The sequence below is a fragment of the Quercus suber genome, unplaced genomic scaffold, assembly GCF_002906115.3.
Source record: "Quercus suber isolate HL8 unplaced genomic scaffold, Cork oak 2.0 scaffold_480, whole genome shotgun sequence".
Taxonomy (NCBI): domain Eukaryota; kingdom Viridiplantae; phylum Streptophyta; class Magnoliopsida; order Fagales; family Fagaceae; genus Quercus; species Quercus suber.
The window spans coordinates 285247-303241 of NW_027069931.1; the positions used below are offsets into that span (position 1 = coordinate 285247).

Genomic DNA, 17995 nt, shown 5'->3' on the forward strand with positions numbered 1-17995 from the left:
TAGTACGTCGCCAATGCCACCATTTTTTAAACTTGTTCGCAGCCTCTCATCACTTCCCGAGATCATAACTTTTTACATGTTCAGATTTTGTGCTTCTCTTCTTTTCTATTATCATGGCATTCGGTTCATGTTTGTTTTCTTTTTTAAATAAAGAATCTTGAACATTTGAAAAATGATTCTTGAGCACTTCCTGGTTTGACTACAAATTTTTCATATGAATTAAAATTCCAACAAGATCTTATTAATCTGGAAATTCGGATTTCTAGGAAAACAAATAGACAACTACCTTTTTTTTTTAAAGTAAAATGGCAGCCTGTTGTTTAATATCCTCTTACTAGGGATGCTCAGGCGTTATATGGTGTGGTGTGATCAATTATTTTACCTTTTATTGCATCACACCGATGAGGATGGTGCCTCAGTTTCCCTAATTGCACCACACCGTAAGATGACTTGGATCGGTAGGTTGATCAGATCGACTTTGGCCGATAGATACAGTTGGTCAAATTAATTGGGTTGACCTGCAATATGATGTTGTTTCACCTTTCAAAGTGCTGTTACTTGTGTAAGTATAATATTATGTTTGTAAAATATATATATACATATATACGCGCGTGTGTGTATATATATATAGGGTCGATAATAGTTGTGGGGGTCCTTTTCAGTTGAAACTTTTATTTATTTATTTATTTATTTTTGATGTTGCTCCATTAAAATTCAGCACAAGACACTGACGTATTACTTACACCGGTCAACAGTAATGGATTACACATGTTATATTTTCACTGGTGTAGTTAATTAATAGCCATTGTAAATTTGTTTCAATTAGTTATAGATATTTTTCTTCTCACTCTCTAAATAACAAAGAATTAGTTGTAAGTTCACTTTTCTTACAAAAGCCTTAGTCAATTTCAAATGTTTTATAGCACCAAACTCTTTTGGTGAATTTCATTTAAGGGTATTTCTAAATTTTCAATTGGGGTTTATTTCCTTAGGCATGTTTGAAGTTTTCAACAAATAGAAAGCTGAAATGAGATTATAAGAGGCATCTGCCATTTATTTTCCAAAATAAAGTAATATGAGGGCTATCAATTTCTAAAAGACATATTCTTATTGTCTCATTTGATTGTCCTCCACTCTCCTAGACTTCTCCTATACTCCTCTTAAGTTGCTCAAATATGAATTTAGGAAGAAAAAAAAAATTTTAGTTTCTATATTTTGGGGTTACTGACACTAAGATGTTTTTGCCTATGAATTTATCCAAACAGCCACCCAAAGTTGAGAAAAAATAATCTTTTTATTTTTACTTTTTATAGATATGATTGAAATTCAAACTTATGGTATCCACTCTTTCTCATTAGGCCAAGATACTAATTGATTTTTGGTTTAGATTGTGTTCAAATCCTAGATATCTTATTCAATATATAAGAGGCTTTATTAGTTGAGTTAATTGACGGTCTAACACCCCACAACCAGTCAATGAACTTAACCTGTAAAGAAATGTAAAAAGAGAACACAGAATTTCTTACTAAATTGACAAATCAATATACTCTATGTCTATATGATTTTAATTATTCTTCAATGAGGTGAAATTACCACCGTTGGAAGTAAATCGACAAATCAATATACTCTTTGTCTAGTGTAGAATATGACACTAAATCAAAGGAATAAATATTTTTTTCTTCTCTTTAATTAATACTTTTTGTTTGTGGAAAATGGTAGAGCCTTTGATGACTCAATTATCTTTGAAATTTGGTGACGTGTGTAATATAAAATGGTCGGTTGATGAAAGAGAGCCCATTCTTTAACTTTTGCGATAGAACTTTCAAATTATCAAATCATAATTATCAAGGTTGTCCTATTATAATTTTTTTATAAATAGGATAAGATTTGAATATGACTTTCATCAAAAGAAAAGTACTTTTTATCATCAAATCAAATCAAGATATTTATAAATTTATTTTCATTCTAGGCAAGATTTGAGACCCAATTTTTTATTAAACAAAAAAATATATATATTTATCAGTTGAATTAATTAAAATAGGTAATCTCTTAATTCATTGGTTATTTGCTACAACAAAAAACAAAATGTACTACGCTAGTCCATTTTGGGTGCAAACCAGCTGGATCAACTATCGAGCACCTAAGGCTAAGAATCTTGAACTCTCTCGCAAGTTGACAATAGACACCTTCAACCTCAAATCTTTTCCATAGTTGCTACTTGCTAATAGCTTTTTAAGGCCAAATTAAGAGGTCCCATATCCGGAGAAAATTACCACATTTTCCCACCATGTCAAGGAAATCATGGAATGGTCAATGGGAAACGAAAGAAAGAAAGGTTCCCTATGAAAAAAAATCTATAAAAGCAAAATGATGTGCTTGCTTTACTAGTGTAAACAAACCCATATATTGTTTACCAAAAAAAAAAAAAAAAAAAAAAAAAACAATCCCATATTGTCTATAATGTGTGTCTTATGTGAATGAGGTCATACTTCTCTCCTCTTTCTCTGTAACATGTCGACGAGTCTGTTTTTGTTGCCAAAATATAATATAAAATTATTGCAACCAGGAAACGTGTTAAATTACTCTAACCAGTAACCCCACACTACAAATCATTAGGGAATTTGAATATAATTCTCTCTTTTTTAATTTAATTTTTTTATAATTATAATGCGATAGTTGGAAAATTAGAATTTAAATATTAAATGTTTATATTGGAAACATAAAGAGTAGGAGTCAATTAGTTGATCTAAAAGGCTCTTGACTAATCCAAATTCTCCACACTAAGAAAACTGCTGCATATCATTTTACCATTAGGTTTTTGAAAACTTATTTTCATTAGTTTATTTGATTTAGAAAATAAGCTAGACAAAAATATAATTGTATTTTTAAGAAATACAACTTTGAAAAAAATGTACGTACATAGACCAAATAAATGGAGTAAATTGGGAAAAGAAAAAGCTTACACCAAATACCGGAAGACTTAAATACATGAAAGCTTAGCTGAGAAGATCAATTTGCTTCCACCTAATTTGGAGGAAATTTTTGTCCACATGTTTTGAAAAAATAAATACATATTTTATTCATGAAAAGGATGCTCTCGCTTTCTCCGATGGCTCCATTTCACTACCTTATTGTTAAGATCATCTCATCAGGCCTTTCACATGTTTCTAAGAAGTTAATTGAAAGCTCTGTTCAGAGGTAGCAAGGGGTTCAACTCAGAAATTGCTATTTGAGATTTACATTTTCCCTGGAAACAAACATATGATGTGTAATGAAAATGATTTTAGGGTGGGGTGAAATATTATAACTCTTGCAAAAAAGGTTGCTATGCAACTTCCTAGCATGTCTTTATTCTAAGCTTTTATTTTTTGTTCACCATATATATTCTAGACCATGTGCAGTCATGGAGACAAATTAATGTTCATGTTTGAGAACCTCAACTTTTTTTTTCTTTGAAAAAAAAAAAACTAGAACAAAAAATAAAAGTTGTAGGACATGTATATTGGTCCACGTTAAGGATTAAGCTCCATCCCCACAAACATGCACATGAGGAGCCAAACATATGGTCTGGGACCGCACCAAATGCACAGTGTTTTTGCCTTCTCAGATGGATAGGTCTAGTTCCAGAGTACTGACCCCATATAGGGCATATTATTGGTCCCAGAAAAGGATGGTGATCACATAGGGTAGAAAGTTTATAGGGAGATAGAATAGCCTGAATGTTCTAAGACCCTATTATTTATAGAAGTGTTTGCACCATTTCATAAAATATATAACCCTAAATAGGGTTGTATCTCTCAAGTATTACCATTTACAAGTTTACAACCCTTCTCAAAACAATGTAAAGGTTTTGTTTAAAAAACTATCATTACGTGAAAATAATGATAAAGTACACATGAGGGTGCATAGGATTATAGAGTAAATCATACTCTTCTGACTAGGCGTGTTGACTTTTTCTTTTTGACCATTGAAAATGAATAGTTTGCTTACGACATGAGTGACGTCATGATGCTAATTCACAATCAATTCACTGTCCAAAAATTTTCAAGACTATTTGTGCTACAATTGTCCAAGTGATAAATTGTAAATGGTAAAAAAAAATAATGGGTTCACAAAAAAATGACAGAGAATTAATCACAGTCTAACACATAAAATAATTATAACAAAAGTTATATCAAATTATCAATTTTTGCGGTACCAGAACTCGCTGTCCTTAGAGCAAGAATGCACAGCAGCATTCGGATTGGATTCTATTATCTTATTGTAGAGGCATATATATCATCAATCCTATTTGATAGATGGAGTTACAGTTCTTTTCATTTTTTTTTCAAGTTCCATTGAGGAACTTGCACAGTTGCACTGAGTTATCATTATCTTCATAATGTTGTTGATGGGTTGAGAGATGAGGTTGGAGTAGGTTTTAGATTCGAAACTCACTCAATAAAGAATAAGAATCCATAACATATTTTATGTAGTTCCTGAATAAAGTAAACAAGAAATTAGCTTCATCAAAATTTCTTTATTTTTATTTTACCTTTAGGTTTCCCTTTCCCCTAAATATTTTTTCAAAGGTGATCTAGAATCTAGACAGTTTGGTAGTATATCTATTTTCTAAGCCTTGAACTCATCAATTAACATATGTTAGTGAGTATCACAAAAAAGACTACACGCAACCTATCCTTGAATTGGACTATGTTAAATTTTTTAGGGGAGCTCACCCACTCTAAGACTGGGGGTGTGATTTGGTTGATTCAATTTGGTTCAACGCGTTTCTTTCTAACTTTTTTCCTTAAAATAATGCATTTGAATACTTAATCCCAATACAACATAACAATTTACCAAGCTACTGAAAATATATTTCTAGAAGTAATTATCCTAAACACATCTTAACCAAAATTTTAAATTAAACTTCTTTTTTACTAGTTAAATTTCTTAGACAACATAATTAACATTTTTTTTAATGATCGCAAACTGTTAATGTATCTAGCTAAATCAAATTTTTAATAAATTTAAACTAGTTACTAAAAAAAAATCACAACATCTTTACTAAACTTAATCTTAAGTGCTTTACACCTGTTATTTTATAAATGATTAGCATATTAAGATAAAGCAAATTGACGTCATAGGTTCAAATCATACTTTATTTATTGGGAAAAAAATATGGACGTATGTTTATTTGGTCAAGTTTGAAGCTTTGAAGTTTGAATAAAATACATTTAATATGATCAACAACGCTAAGATATCTAGAGTACACTTGTAATTGGTGTTTTTAATGAAGATATCTAGAATTTAAATATTCGGGCCAGTTTGATAAGAGATTTCGAGTAATGACTGTAATGTTGTTTAAGTTTTGTAGAAATACGTATGGGTAAAAAAAAGTGTGAAAATACATGTTGTGATGTTTAAACAACAGTTTTCATTGTTTAAATATCGTTATCAAATGGGCCTTCAAATCCCTCTATTGGTGTATAAATCTAATAAGCTCCATAATTTTTTAACTGTCCTACAATTATAATAAAAAACTGAATCAAACATGAAACAGCCCCACATTAAGGGGTTTGATTGAAGCTTTGGATACATGAGATGAGAACCATCTTTCAGCCCTGGCTAGTACTCTTAGAGTCGTACTACTTTATTAAATATGTTCCTGACCAATACTAGCCAACAACTCTCTCCAATAGTCCAATTTGATTTTGACAAAAGAGAAGAACTAAAACTCACTTTAAACCTAAAGTTTCCTTTTTTTATTTCTGTGAAGTGTGTCTATTATCCTCTTTTTTCTTATGCCAAAACAGGACAAATTTTAGGACAAGTCCATCAATTGCCATTATATATTGATAAAAATTCGTATAGCGTAAATCTGCTGCAAAATTGCATTATAATATACTGGAGTCAACTTAGAGTAATTTTAAATGCATTTTAGAACTGGTTACAGGTAAGAAACCTTGAAATGAAATTCTAGAGTATGCTATATATGGTAAATTAGCAATGTATCATTTGAATATCTCGAAAAAACTGACATACCATTACACACGCTCATTTTTTTTATAGGCTTATCATGAATGAGACTTATTCATATATAGGAACAACCAGGATGTTGAAATATTTACGCAATTAATTTACGAATTACTTATACCATACGTACCTGCTTGGCGTGTTGAAACTGAACATTTCATTGATATTTCTGTTACGTATATAAATTTGTTTAACTAAGTCTGAGCCGTGGTGATCATCATCACAGACGTAAAGCCTTGTGTTTACAAAGAGAATAAAATTATGTCTTAATGCAAATTAGGGTCCAATTACTTATAGGCAAGCATGTATACCCCTTTGAAAGAAAATATTTGTTAATGAATGATACATCTATGCATGAAGCAATATCATCCACCCTTAAGGGTTATTGCATGTGTGAGGATGCACTACACTATAGTGTGATTAATTGATTATTTATCACAATTATACTCATGAATTCTTAACATATTAATTAGCTAGGGTTGGACATATGTATTATTATTATTAATTTTAAAAAATCTAAATACACACTAAATCAATTCTTTCGCTATTGTATGTGAGTTTCCAGGAGGACAAGGACGACAACAACAAGTATTAAATTATTAATCTTCATTTTCTTCAACTTGGCTTAACTCATTCTTTTTTATGGATGCATTAATCTTTCTTTTTTGAAAATATCCAACTTATTTAAAACGACTTTTTCTCATTTTTTCATTAATAAAAGCTACTCCTATTTTTAAGCAGATAATTTCCTTTTGGATTCTATATTTCTGTACATTTCCACTTATCTATGGATCCTATATTTCCGTACATTTCCACTTATATTTCCACTTATCTATCTATTACGCCATTACGGTGAATTTCCAATAAATTTTTTTTTTTTTGGAAAAAAACACGCCAACATATAAATTAATTGAAGCTTCTCTGAAAAGGAACTCTCATCGTCTAATTCGGAACCATTGTAGAAAACAGAATATATATATATATATATATAACTGTTTATATTTTATAACAAAGTCATGCAATCATAGATTCATAATACGCACTCATCATGAATAAGAAAGCAGGGATGAGATAGCAACACAAGCAAAGGAAACAAACCAACTCTCATTTGTCTCCTGTAATAAAGGCTGATCGAAATGCATGCGTTAGCTATGGCTTATAGCTTGTGATCGTATTGTATTCCTTCAAATTAATGAATTAATTGTCATGTTGTGATAGCTTCAACTAACCTTGGAAAATCTTTATGTCATAGTTTTTTTTTTTTCCTTTAAATACTTCCTTGTATGTTAGCAAGAAGACCTTTTTTTATTTCCATGTTTTTTCCCCAGTTTTATTGTGTTATTTGAATGTAGCAATGATTAGCAAATAGCATCATTCACGGAGTAACAAATATATTTTGTAGCGGAAAATATAAAGATGTACGACATTTACAACTTAAAACCATGTAGCATAGTTAATAGTGGAATTAATGTAACCTATTCAATCATGTTTATGTTTTGTTAGTAGCCAAGAATTACTAATGAGTAATGTTAAAGACATAATAATTATCACAAAATTTGAATTAGTAAGTTTTTATTAGCTTTTAATTGGATTCGTCACTCGTTATCATTTGCTAATATTTAGCACTTATCAACTTGGTAATTGTGAACTTTTTTATGAAAATTAGTATAGCTGAAGACATATCAGTCCACCAATCGAATGGTCATTGTCATGGATTCTTCCGTGATGCTGCATAACCAAATGAGGGTGTAGCTATGTACCATGCATGTGCACATCACCCTATCCCTGTAATTTTACCCCAGCAAGTAAAAACAAAGCCATCACCTTCAGATGAGTTGTGCTTGTACGAAGCCAAATTAAAAAAAGAAATTTGTTTTTTTACCCAAAAAAAAAGTCCTTTTAAAATATTATTATCTTCTTTCACATATTAATTACAGTGAGAAATTTTAGCAAAAAGCAAAAACAGCAAAATGATATACATATATATACTGAGATTCTTGTCTTCTAAGCTTGCGCATGATCTTATAACACGTGTCGAAAAATTGTGTCATGTCAAAATCATTGTAAGTCAAAACGAACCGAGTATTGATGATGTTAGCCAATGAACGAACGACACGTAACAGATCTTTCATGAGATTGATCTTTTCTGATTGGTTAATGAACACATTACCAATCTAGTACTTTTCTTTACAGTGAGAGAGAGAGAGAGAGCGAAGGACACGGTGTGGGCCTAGATTCCTAAACATAATAGTGAACTGACTCTCTCTCTCTCTCTCTCCCCATTTAAAAATGGCATTTATTTCACACACTTTCCTAACCTGCTCCTAATTTTCTTTTGATATATTCTCTCTCTCTCTCTCTCTCTCTCTCTCTCTGTTGATCTCCAAGGTGGTACAAGCTTGAGGGCTCCAACAAGACCAGCTTGATATCTATCGGCAAGTTTCTCTTAGTTTAATCATGGGTTTGTACTGTTGAACTTGTTTTGAGTTATAGTTGTTATGATTGAGTTTTGTTTAATGATGTAAAATTTGAGAACTTTATTAGTTTGATGGAATTGTGGGATTGTTGTGACTGTGACTACGGTGGTGTTTTTGTTGATGATTTTGAGGGAATAAGTGGGTGATTGAAGGGTTTTGAGCATGTGGGTAGCTCTTGTTTTTTATCCATGAATGTGTTGGTGTACTATATATGGAGTTCTGCGGGCATAGAGAGGATAAAGACGCAGACTTTTTTTTGGGGGGCTTGAGTTTAATTTTTGTGGGGATTTTATGTTAGTAATTTCTAGCTGGAATTGAACGTTGACCTTTTAAGTTTAATTGGGTTTTTGTTCAATTGGGTAGCTAATTTTGCTAAAATTGGAATCTGGGTGTTTTGACTTTTTCTGGGTTTTTGGAAATTTTGATAAATGGAGGCTCAATTTGGAGGTAAGGCTAATCAATTCTTTGGTCCTGTGGTGCCGGATTTGAAGGCGGTTGGGAAAAAGAGTTTGGAATGGGATTTGAATGACTGGAAATGGGATGGCGACCTTTTTAGAGCTAGTCCATTAAATTCTGCACCAACTGATTGCAGGAGTAGGCAGTTATTTCCAGTTGGGACAGAAATCCCAGAAAATGTTGTTTTGTCGAACAGTATGTCGTCTGGTTCGGATGATGTTAATCCGGCAAATGGTGTGGGAAGGAGGGAATTGGAGAAGAGGAGGAGGGCTGTGGCTGTTGAAGATGAAGAGTTAAATGATGAAGATGGATCCCTTAACTTAAAGCTTGGTGGGCAAGTTTACCCTATCATGGAAGGGGAGTTAAAGAGTGGGAAGAAGACAAAGATAGTTGGGAATTCTTCAAACCGTGCGGTTTGTCAGGTGCAGGATTGTAGGGCTGATCTCAGCAATGCCAAGGATTACCACCGCCGACATAAGGTTTGTGATGTGCATTCCAAGGCCAGCAAAGCCCTGGTGGGAAACATTATGCAGCGGTTCTGTCAGCAGTGTAGCAGGTTAGTTTGGTTATATTATTATCCTTATTTTGAGGAAACATTTTCATTACTTTTGGTCATGACTAGAATAGTTGCTGGGGCATTTTTTAATTAAAAAAAATGATGGAATGTCACAGATTGTGGTTGTGTGGAGCTTTTAGTTTTGCTCTTATATTCTTTCAACATGTGTCCAATGTTGTTATATGTCTATGTTTGGTATAAGGCATTTTGCAAAACAATTTGTTTTTCCAATCAGATGCAACTTGTTTTTATACTTTTTGGCAGGTTTCATGCTCTTCAAGAGTTTGATGAGGGAAAGAGAAGTTGTCGTAGACGGTTGGCTGGTCATAATAGGAGGAGGAGGAAAACACATCCTGACACTGTAGTTAATGGAGGCTCTCTGAATGCTGAAAGGGGTAGCAGTTATCTACTGATAAGTTTGCTGAGGATTCTCTCTAATTTGCACTGTAGGTCCTTTTATTTAGTATTTACCGCAAATTTATTTACTTGGCTGCTTTAAAAAGGCACTGCTATGCAGCAGTTTGTTACGTGTATGATACTGGGCAGAAAGCTATTGGCAGAATTCAGTTTTGTTGTGATTTTATGCTTAAAAAAATTGTTGTGATTTATGCTCTAATTACAACTTATAACTTTATTGAAGGTGGTTAAAAAATGACTTCTAAATCATCTTGCCAAGGAACGATAAATTTAATTTATGTAGTGAGTGTTGGGTAAACTAGTATGGGTAAACCAAAAATGTTTTATTAATGCAAGAAATTGTTACAATATAAAGTTGATAACTTGTTATCTGTGATGCCATGGTAGATGAGTTGATAGGGCATAACCTTTTACCATGCTAATCTTTCTGTGCAAATGAAAACATGTTAAAATTTATCATTGAATTGATAAAGATCTGGAATTTTGTTTTGGGCATGAGAAGAGTTCGCAATTATTTATAGGGATGGATGGAAAATCATCTGCAGAAAAAAGGTTCATGGTGCTCACTTCGGATTCTATGATCTGTGCATTTAAGGCATTGAATATTTGAAGGCAACAATGCTAAATTTCTTAATTTCTATGTCTTGACATATACATGCTAATTTCCAATTGTCTCTCAGTTGAATGGATAGTCAATTACTGTAGCAAAGCAAGGTCCTTATTTTGGCACTGAAAACACTAGCCTATTATTTTGTGAAAATAATTCTATACTGTGAAAGTGAAATCTTAAAAGCCGGGTGAAGTAAAAGTCAATGCTTAGAGGCATAATGCATATTTAGAATCTGGGAGTCTTGGTTGCATGGCAGTTTTCTGGCTGCTTTCACTGGTCGTTTATATGACAATTCTTGTGTGGTTTTGTTTTTTAAATGTGCAAATTCTTCTTGGCTTTTGTTGCTGACTGCTACTGTGGTGCTAAGATTGTTTAAAATGTAATGTACGTAAATTCATAGAAGCTAGCAGCTTTGCTGGCCAATTTTCTGTTATTGCCTGAACTATTTGGTCAATTTGTCAAGACCATCACTGATTACATCTATCTGTAGTTGCAGCTGCTATGTTTTTGTTTTCATTGTTCTGCTTTAACTTTTTGGGCCCATTCATATTAGATATTTACAATGCTTGAAAGGGAAAACTGTCCAAGAGAATGCTGTTCTAAAAGAATTACATATCATTGATCTGATCATTGACATTTTCTTTTTGTATCTGTTTTTCTCCTTTCCTTGGGTGTCATGATTGGCATACTTATTTGACTCCACAGATTATGCCTTCTATAAATTGCAGCAAATGGCTCAGATCAAAATAAGGACCAGGATCTGTTATCTCATCTGTTGAAGAACCTGGCCAGTCTAGCTGGTACGGTTGATGGAAGGAACATATCTGCATTATTGGAGGGATCTCAAGTTTTGCTTAATGCTGGGACATCTGATGGGGCTCCACAAAAGGTGACAGATGTTACTCCAAATGGTTCAGAACCCTCTAGGCCTTTTAGTTCAGCCTTAAAGATGGATGATGGCATCAACATTCATGACCATCCTAGGCCTATGGGAAAATGTGTGACAGTATCTGCATCTGATGTAGCTCAGAAAAGAATATCCTCAGATGATGCTGGGGGTAGACATGTACAAGCTCTATCGGGTCTACAGCACATGAATCCACCTCCTTCAAAGGATGGCCTTCCATCCAAATCAATATCAGAGACTACAAATGGGAGGATCAAATTTAATAACATTGATTTGAATAATCTATGTGATGATTCAGAGGGCCATGAGGAGAATATAGGGAAGTCTCATCCCCCTGTAAATTCTGGGACTGGGCTTCTTGGCCATCCGTTATGGGTACAGCATGACTCTCTCAAGTCTAGCCCACCTCAGACTAGTGGCAACTCAGATTCAACTTCTTCACAGTCACCATCTAGTTCCAGCGGAGAGGCTCAGGTATAATCTTGTTGTGATGGAATCTTGTTCCCTTTATAACTGCTGGTGAGACTATTATAACTGGTCGAGTCTACTAAAATTAATCTGGTTCTCCTTTTCGGTGGTCAACAGATTTATTGAGTGACTGTAACTTTCTATTGATCATTTTAGACTTTAAGGTCAATGCCTGTAGTTTGGGTTGAGGTTTAGTTAAGCTGAGTTGAAAATGTCTTTTGTTTGTCATGGTTGTTAGTTCTTCTGATCAAAGTCCTCATTAGCCCAATAAATTGACAATTGTGGTTATGTACTTGCATGGTATATTGTTTCTTTTGGTGTTTGGTTCCTGTGGTTCATTAGTCTTTGTTAATTGATTGACTTATTGATTGCAAATTGGAAAAACTGGTTATCTGCTGCGGCTTCAGGAGCTGAAGTATTACCTTCAATGATGTTAAAATTAAGACGAATCATAATCTATCTTTAACTGGGGGTTTAGCAGTGGGACATTGTGGCTGTCTGTTCAATGTATATGGTTCAAGTAGGGCTGTTAGAGAATGGTGCATGCTTTTTATAAGTAAAAATATAAATATGTACCTTTTTTGCGGCCTTAGTGGATATTTCTCTAAACAACTCTTTTACTACAAATCTTCAGGTTCGCACGGATCGAATAGTTTTCAAACTCTTTGGGAAAGACCCGAATGATTTTCCTCTTGTTCTCCGAACCCAGGTATATACTAAGACATGAAATTGCTTCTTTGCAACCTTTCTTGGCATGTTTTGTTCCATATATATTTGATTTTTTGTTATATATTTTACATCTCCAGATTCTCGACTGGTTATCCCACAGTCCTACTGACATTGAGAGCTATATAAGGCCAGGCTGTATCATATTAACAATATACCTCCGTTTAGAAAAATCCACATGGGAGGAGGTATGCTTCAGTACTGATGCAAGAAATGTTGAATTGCTAAACCTAGTATCAGGAACAGAATTTTTAAATTCTTAATTACATTTTCTACATTCAGCTCTGCTGTGATCTGGGATCGTATCTAAGAGAGCTACTTGATGCATCCAATGACTCTTTCTGGAGAACAGGATGGGTGTATACTAGGGTGCGACATTCTGTAGCATTTATGTATAATGGTTTGCTCTCTCTCTCTCTCTCTCTCTCTCTCTATATATATATATATATAGTTATGCTTGGTGTAATTCTTTGCCATAATATACCACTTAATAACTTAAAGTAAATTAATATCAAATCTATAGTTAGATTACTTTTCCTTCATTTGCTTGTCATGCATGCAAAACTCATTTATCTTCAAATCCAAAACTTATTTATCTAGTAGATTTTTAGAATATATTAAATCATAGGGTATATCCAAAATGGAGGGAGAGGGGAAGAAAAGAGAGGTGAAGGGTGGCTGGTATCTACTAATATTAGTATATTCCAGCCACCCTTGTTCTTTCCTCTTTGTACATATCCCCCGATTCAAACATAGGAATAAGTTTGAACATATTTTTAGAGGAGGCAGTTCTTAATTTCTGATTCTCTTGATGTTTGATATCCATTGTGAGTGTGTGAAGGTCATTTAATTTAATGGATAGTTGGCAAAATATTGATCCTATGAGAAATTATGGTGATTGTGGTCTAACATTGTAAAAGAATAAAACCAGGCATAATATGTAAGTACATTCATTTGCTGTCTGCTTATCTATGTTTCTGGGCCAAAGTATTTTACAGTTTCTGTTCATGCTTTATCATTCACCAATAAATGTAGGTTAAATAACATTTCTTTGAGGAGTAATTTTATTTGTTATATCTGCCTTACAGGTCAGGTTGTCTTAGACACACCCTTACCTCTTAAAAACCAGAAAAGTTGCAGAATTTCAAGCATCAAGCCTATTGCTGTTTCTGTATCTGAGAGAGTTCAGTTTGTCGTAAAAGGCTGTAACCTATTCCGGTCCAGTGCTAGGTATTCTTTAGCTTTTCAATGTATGCTGGAATACATATGTTCATCTCCCTCTCATTTTTCAAATTTTGTTTCAGACTTGATCAACACATCATGATTACTGCATAGATATTAAGTCACGCATTTGGTTTCAGGTTACTCTGTGCTCTAGAAGGCAAGTATCTGATCCAGGAAACTTGTAATGAGTTGATGGACAGTGCTGATGCAGCCATTGAGCACAATGAACTCCAGTGCCTCAGCTTCCCCTGTTCTATACCAAATGTTACTGGGAGAGGATTCATTGAGGTAGGGTTATCCTGAATTTAAGAATTTATTTTGTTGCAATCAAGTGAGCTCAACTATGGGTGTATGTGGCATAAATTCTGGTTTATAGATGGTAAATTATTTAAAAATGCGTGAAGCTTGCAAAGTTCGCGAAAGTTGGATCCTACCTATGGGATGTCCATCTTATAAAAACTTTTTCTTTGATTTGACATGGTTAATGCTACTATGCATTCAATCACTTCCAATGTCTTAGAAAACTTTTATTTGATCTTCATTCCCACTGAAGTAGTTTCAATTTTTAAAAGTTCATTGTGTTAAAAACTCTCATGACATGTGCTTCAGGTTTGTTGTAGTCCATTGAATTTTGTGGCAGTCTCTATCTGTTAAAAGTTACTTGAAAGTCCAGAGCAGTAAAGCTTGGTTTCTCTGGACTGCCCTCTTTTACTTGCTGTTATAGACCAAGGGAATTAAATCAAAATATGTCAAGAATCCAACACCCCTCCGTCCCCTTCCTTTTTCCTTTGATCCAAACTTTGAAAGTTATTGGCTTTCTTATTAAAATTTTATGTAGTTTGAGCAAGCCGTCTTTCATGAACTAGGATGGATGAAATACAGATGCCTTTCCATCATATAAATTCAAAGCGTGTAGCCTTTAAAATAAAATTAAAAATATATATATATATATATATTGAAGCGTAAGTTCACTTGAAGGCAGAATGACGGGTGGGGGTGGTTAACAGGAGGAGAAAACTCTGCATAAGTGATGTTCTATCTTTATAGCATGCATAAGAACTTTCAGAAGCAAATTCTGAGAGGGCTAGAGGGGAAAACAGTGTGAAATGCTTATAAGAAGAGACGAGATGGTCAGGTGTATTAACAGGAAGAGAAAACTCTGCATAAATGATGTTCTGTCTTTATAGTATGCATAAGAATATTTCCATTTCTGATTTTAGAACATACATATTTTGATCTTATCAGGTTGAAGATCATGGTCTCAGCAGCAGCTTCTTTCCGTTTATAGTTGCTGAGCAAGAAGTGTGTTCTGAGATCTGTATGCTGGAGGGTGCAATTGAGGTGGTTGAAACTGCTGATGACATTCAGAGAGTACCTGCACTGCTGGAAGCAAAGACTCAAGCCCTGGACTTTATACATGAAATGGGTTGGCTGCTTCATAGAAGTCATGTGAAATTCAGGCTAGGTCACATGGATCCAAACCAGGATCTCTTCCCCTTCAAGCGGTTCAAGTGGCTCATGGAATTCTCCATGGACCATGACTGGTGTGCTGTAGTGAAGAAACTCTTGGGAATTCTGTTTGAGGGTGCAGTTGGTACAGGAGAGCATCCTTCTGTTGAGCTTGCTTTGTTGGATTTGGGTCTCGTCCACAGAGCTGTCCGGCGAAACTGCAGGCCTATGGTGGAACTCCTGTTAAGATTTGTTCCAGATAAAGTTTTGGATAAAACAGGATCTCAGGGGAAGCAACAGGTTGACAAGGGCATCAATGGCTTCTTATTTAAACCTGATATTTTAGGGCCTGCAGGGCTTACTCCACTTCACATTGCAGCTAGCAAGGAGGGCTCTGAGAATGTGTTGGATGCCTTAACTGATGATCCTGGATTGGTAAGTCCTTGTCTATTAGTATTCATCAGTATTATGGTTCTAAGTCCATATAGGGAGAAGACACTAAATTGGTTCATATAACCATCCCTAGCACACAGTTTCCTGATCACTCGCATAATTAAACTGTATCTTTGTGCTAGACTATCCTTAGTTTTGTGGATGGGCTATGAGCTAAAACTGCTCTTATTATTCTAAATGTTTTAAAAATCTCTCTCTCTCTCTCTCTCTCCCCCCCCTCTTTTGCTGTTCTGCTTCCACACAGGTGAGCTTACTGAGGGATTTTCTAAATCAGCTAGCAATTTCTAGTGTATCATCATTAAAAAATTTACTTTTAATACAAGGATGATCTTCTGATAGAAAATGAATTTCAAAAATTTGAGTTACTGTTTTATTTAGCAGGTTAAGACGCTTGTTGAGAACCTTTTCTCTTATTTCGCTGGTCATCTTATGATGTATTATTACTATGTTATTACATTTTCATGGTGCTGATATTGATCTGCGTTGTTCAGGTTGGAATTAAAGCATGGAAGAGTGCTCGTGATAGTACGGGTTTGACACCCAATGATTATGCATGCCTGAGAGGCTACTACTCCTATATCCATCTTGTGCAGAAGAAAATCAGCAACAAATCAGAAAACAGCCATGTGGTGCTTGATATCCCTGGTGCTCTCCTGGATTGTAACACCAAATGGAAGCAATCAGATAGGCATAAGTTGTCGAAAGTTGCCAGCTTGCAAACTGAGAAGGTTGAAATGGGAGTAAGTTGTCGACATTGCATGGTATGTGAGCAGAAACCGGCTTATGGCAATATGAGAAGATCACTAGTATACAAGCCAGCAATGCTCTCAATGGTCACTATTGCGGCTGTTTGTGTTTGTGTGGCTTTACTCTTCAAAAGCTCTCCTCAAGTTCTTTACGTGTTCCGGCCCTTTAGGTGGGAATTGTTGAAGTATGGGTCAAGCTAAGGTGGTTAATCTGTATCTTTTATAGATTGTAGGCTAAATTTCTTTTTTCTTCCTCTCCCCCCTCTTTTCCATCCTAATTTCAAAAGAGCAATGTAAAATCCCTAATGATATTTGTGGGTTTAGATATCAGTGGAAAATACTGTATATGTATTACTGAGTTCATTTTGAATATATATAGGGAAAATTTTCAATTAGAAAGGACCATTAATCCATTATCCAGAATTGAACACCCCTTTTCAGGATGGAGATTGAATACCCTCAAAGCTCTCTGATGGATTCTGTAGAGTATCACGAGTATGCTCCCTTTTTCTTTACATCATGAATACGTTGAAAGACATAATAATCCCAAGGTCCTATGGCACTTAATGGATATTTGAGGCCTTGGTTGGCAGGTTGAAATGGAAGTGGAAGTCATTGTGAAGTTTTGTATAGAGTTATGAAGATTCTTCCCAAGTTTCAATTTTGCAGCAGCTTGAGCTTTTCCAATCCACAGATGTGATCAAACGACTGGCCAAACTTCAATTTGCTAAGATCCTGGCTAGTTGCAACAAAAATTGCCACTCTCATGTAACATGTTACACTTACAAATAGTCATTTAGGCTAAAATTCATTATTTTAGTCCTTCTAGTTCTAATGTTGGTGCTGCAAAGCTGCTCTCATTTTGGTTTTTGAAGTTTAAAAAATTTGCAATTAACCCTCGAACTTTGAATTGTCGTCATTTTGATCCCTCAAGTTTATTATCCCCTTTAAGTTTTAAGACAAAACATCAGTTGGGGATATTTAATTTAGTTAATACTTAGAGTTTATTTGGATATCGCTTATTGCTGAAAACTGAAAACATTGTAACAAAATAATTTTTAAATGTGTGAATAGTGCCATGATACTCATTTTTAATGAAAGTTTTACTAAAAAAAGAAGTTTGTAGGTTCTATGAATAGTGCACGAGACCCACTGACAGACGGTAGACATGCAACGTTGGACGCGCTATCCAAATGGATACTTAATGGGAAGGCCAATTTGATAGCATCTACCTAATGTTCCGCATAGTACATGTGTACGCTATAGGTTCATTTTAAATATTTTGTAAAAAAATATTTTTTATGTTCCATGTATAATATTCATTATATGGTATCACACTTGTGAAATTACAATTATATTATAGAGAGATGTTACGTCTACAACAATTTTACAATATTTTTACAACAAATTATAGGTGGTTAGTTGTTATTGGTTCAAATTTAAAACTAACACTAAGATTACTTTTTTGCCCCAACAATAACAACCAGTAAC

General features: G+C 34.2%; 1 protein-coding gene across 5 annotated transcripts; it reads left to right on the forward strand.

Moving 5' to 3' along the window:
- The first annotated feature begins 8311 nt into the window (after positions 1–8311).
- LOC111997723 (squamosa promoter-binding-like protein 1) lies at positions 8312–17423 on the forward strand. Of its 5 annotated transcripts, none has more exons than XR_010624743.1 (12): positions 8312–9504; positions 9769–9950; positions 11260–11912; positions 12541–12615; positions 12713–12820; positions 12915–13032; positions 13721–13862; positions 13994–14144; positions 15102–15740; positions 16250–16706; positions 16926–16999; positions 17098–17423. XR_010624743.1 is itself a non-coding variant. In XM_065762921.1 (11 exons), exons 1-10 carry the CDS (start codon positions 8921–8923, stop codon positions 16703–16705), a joined length of 3108 nt encoding a protein of 1035 aa, XP_065618993.1. In that variant the 5' UTR covers positions 8312–8920; the 3' UTR covers position 16706; positions 16926–17423. The 5 variants fall into 5 exon arrangements, 3 of the variants coding, with proteins under 3 accessions (XP_065618993.1, XP_065618992.1, XP_023885620.1); XR_010624742.1 differs by having other exon boundaries at positions 16946–16999; XM_065762921.1 differs by having other exon boundaries at positions 16926–17423.
- Positions 17424–17995: the final 572 nt, after the last annotated feature.

Excerpts from the sequence above, each read along its gene's own strand:
- LOC111997723 (XM_065762921.1), top strand. The coding sequence starts at position 8,921 with ATGGAGGCTCAATTTGGAGGTAAGGCTAATCAATTCTTTGGTCCTGTG. Across the intron at positions 9,951-11,259 it reads GATTCTCTCTAATTTGCACT|CAAATGGCTCAGATCAAAAT; the intron begins GTAGGTCCTTTT and ends TATAAATTGCAG. Across the intron at positions 11,913-12,540 it reads GTTCCAGCGGAGAGGCTCAG|GTTCGCACGGATCGAATAGT; the intron begins GTATAATCTTGT and ends ACAAATCTTCAG.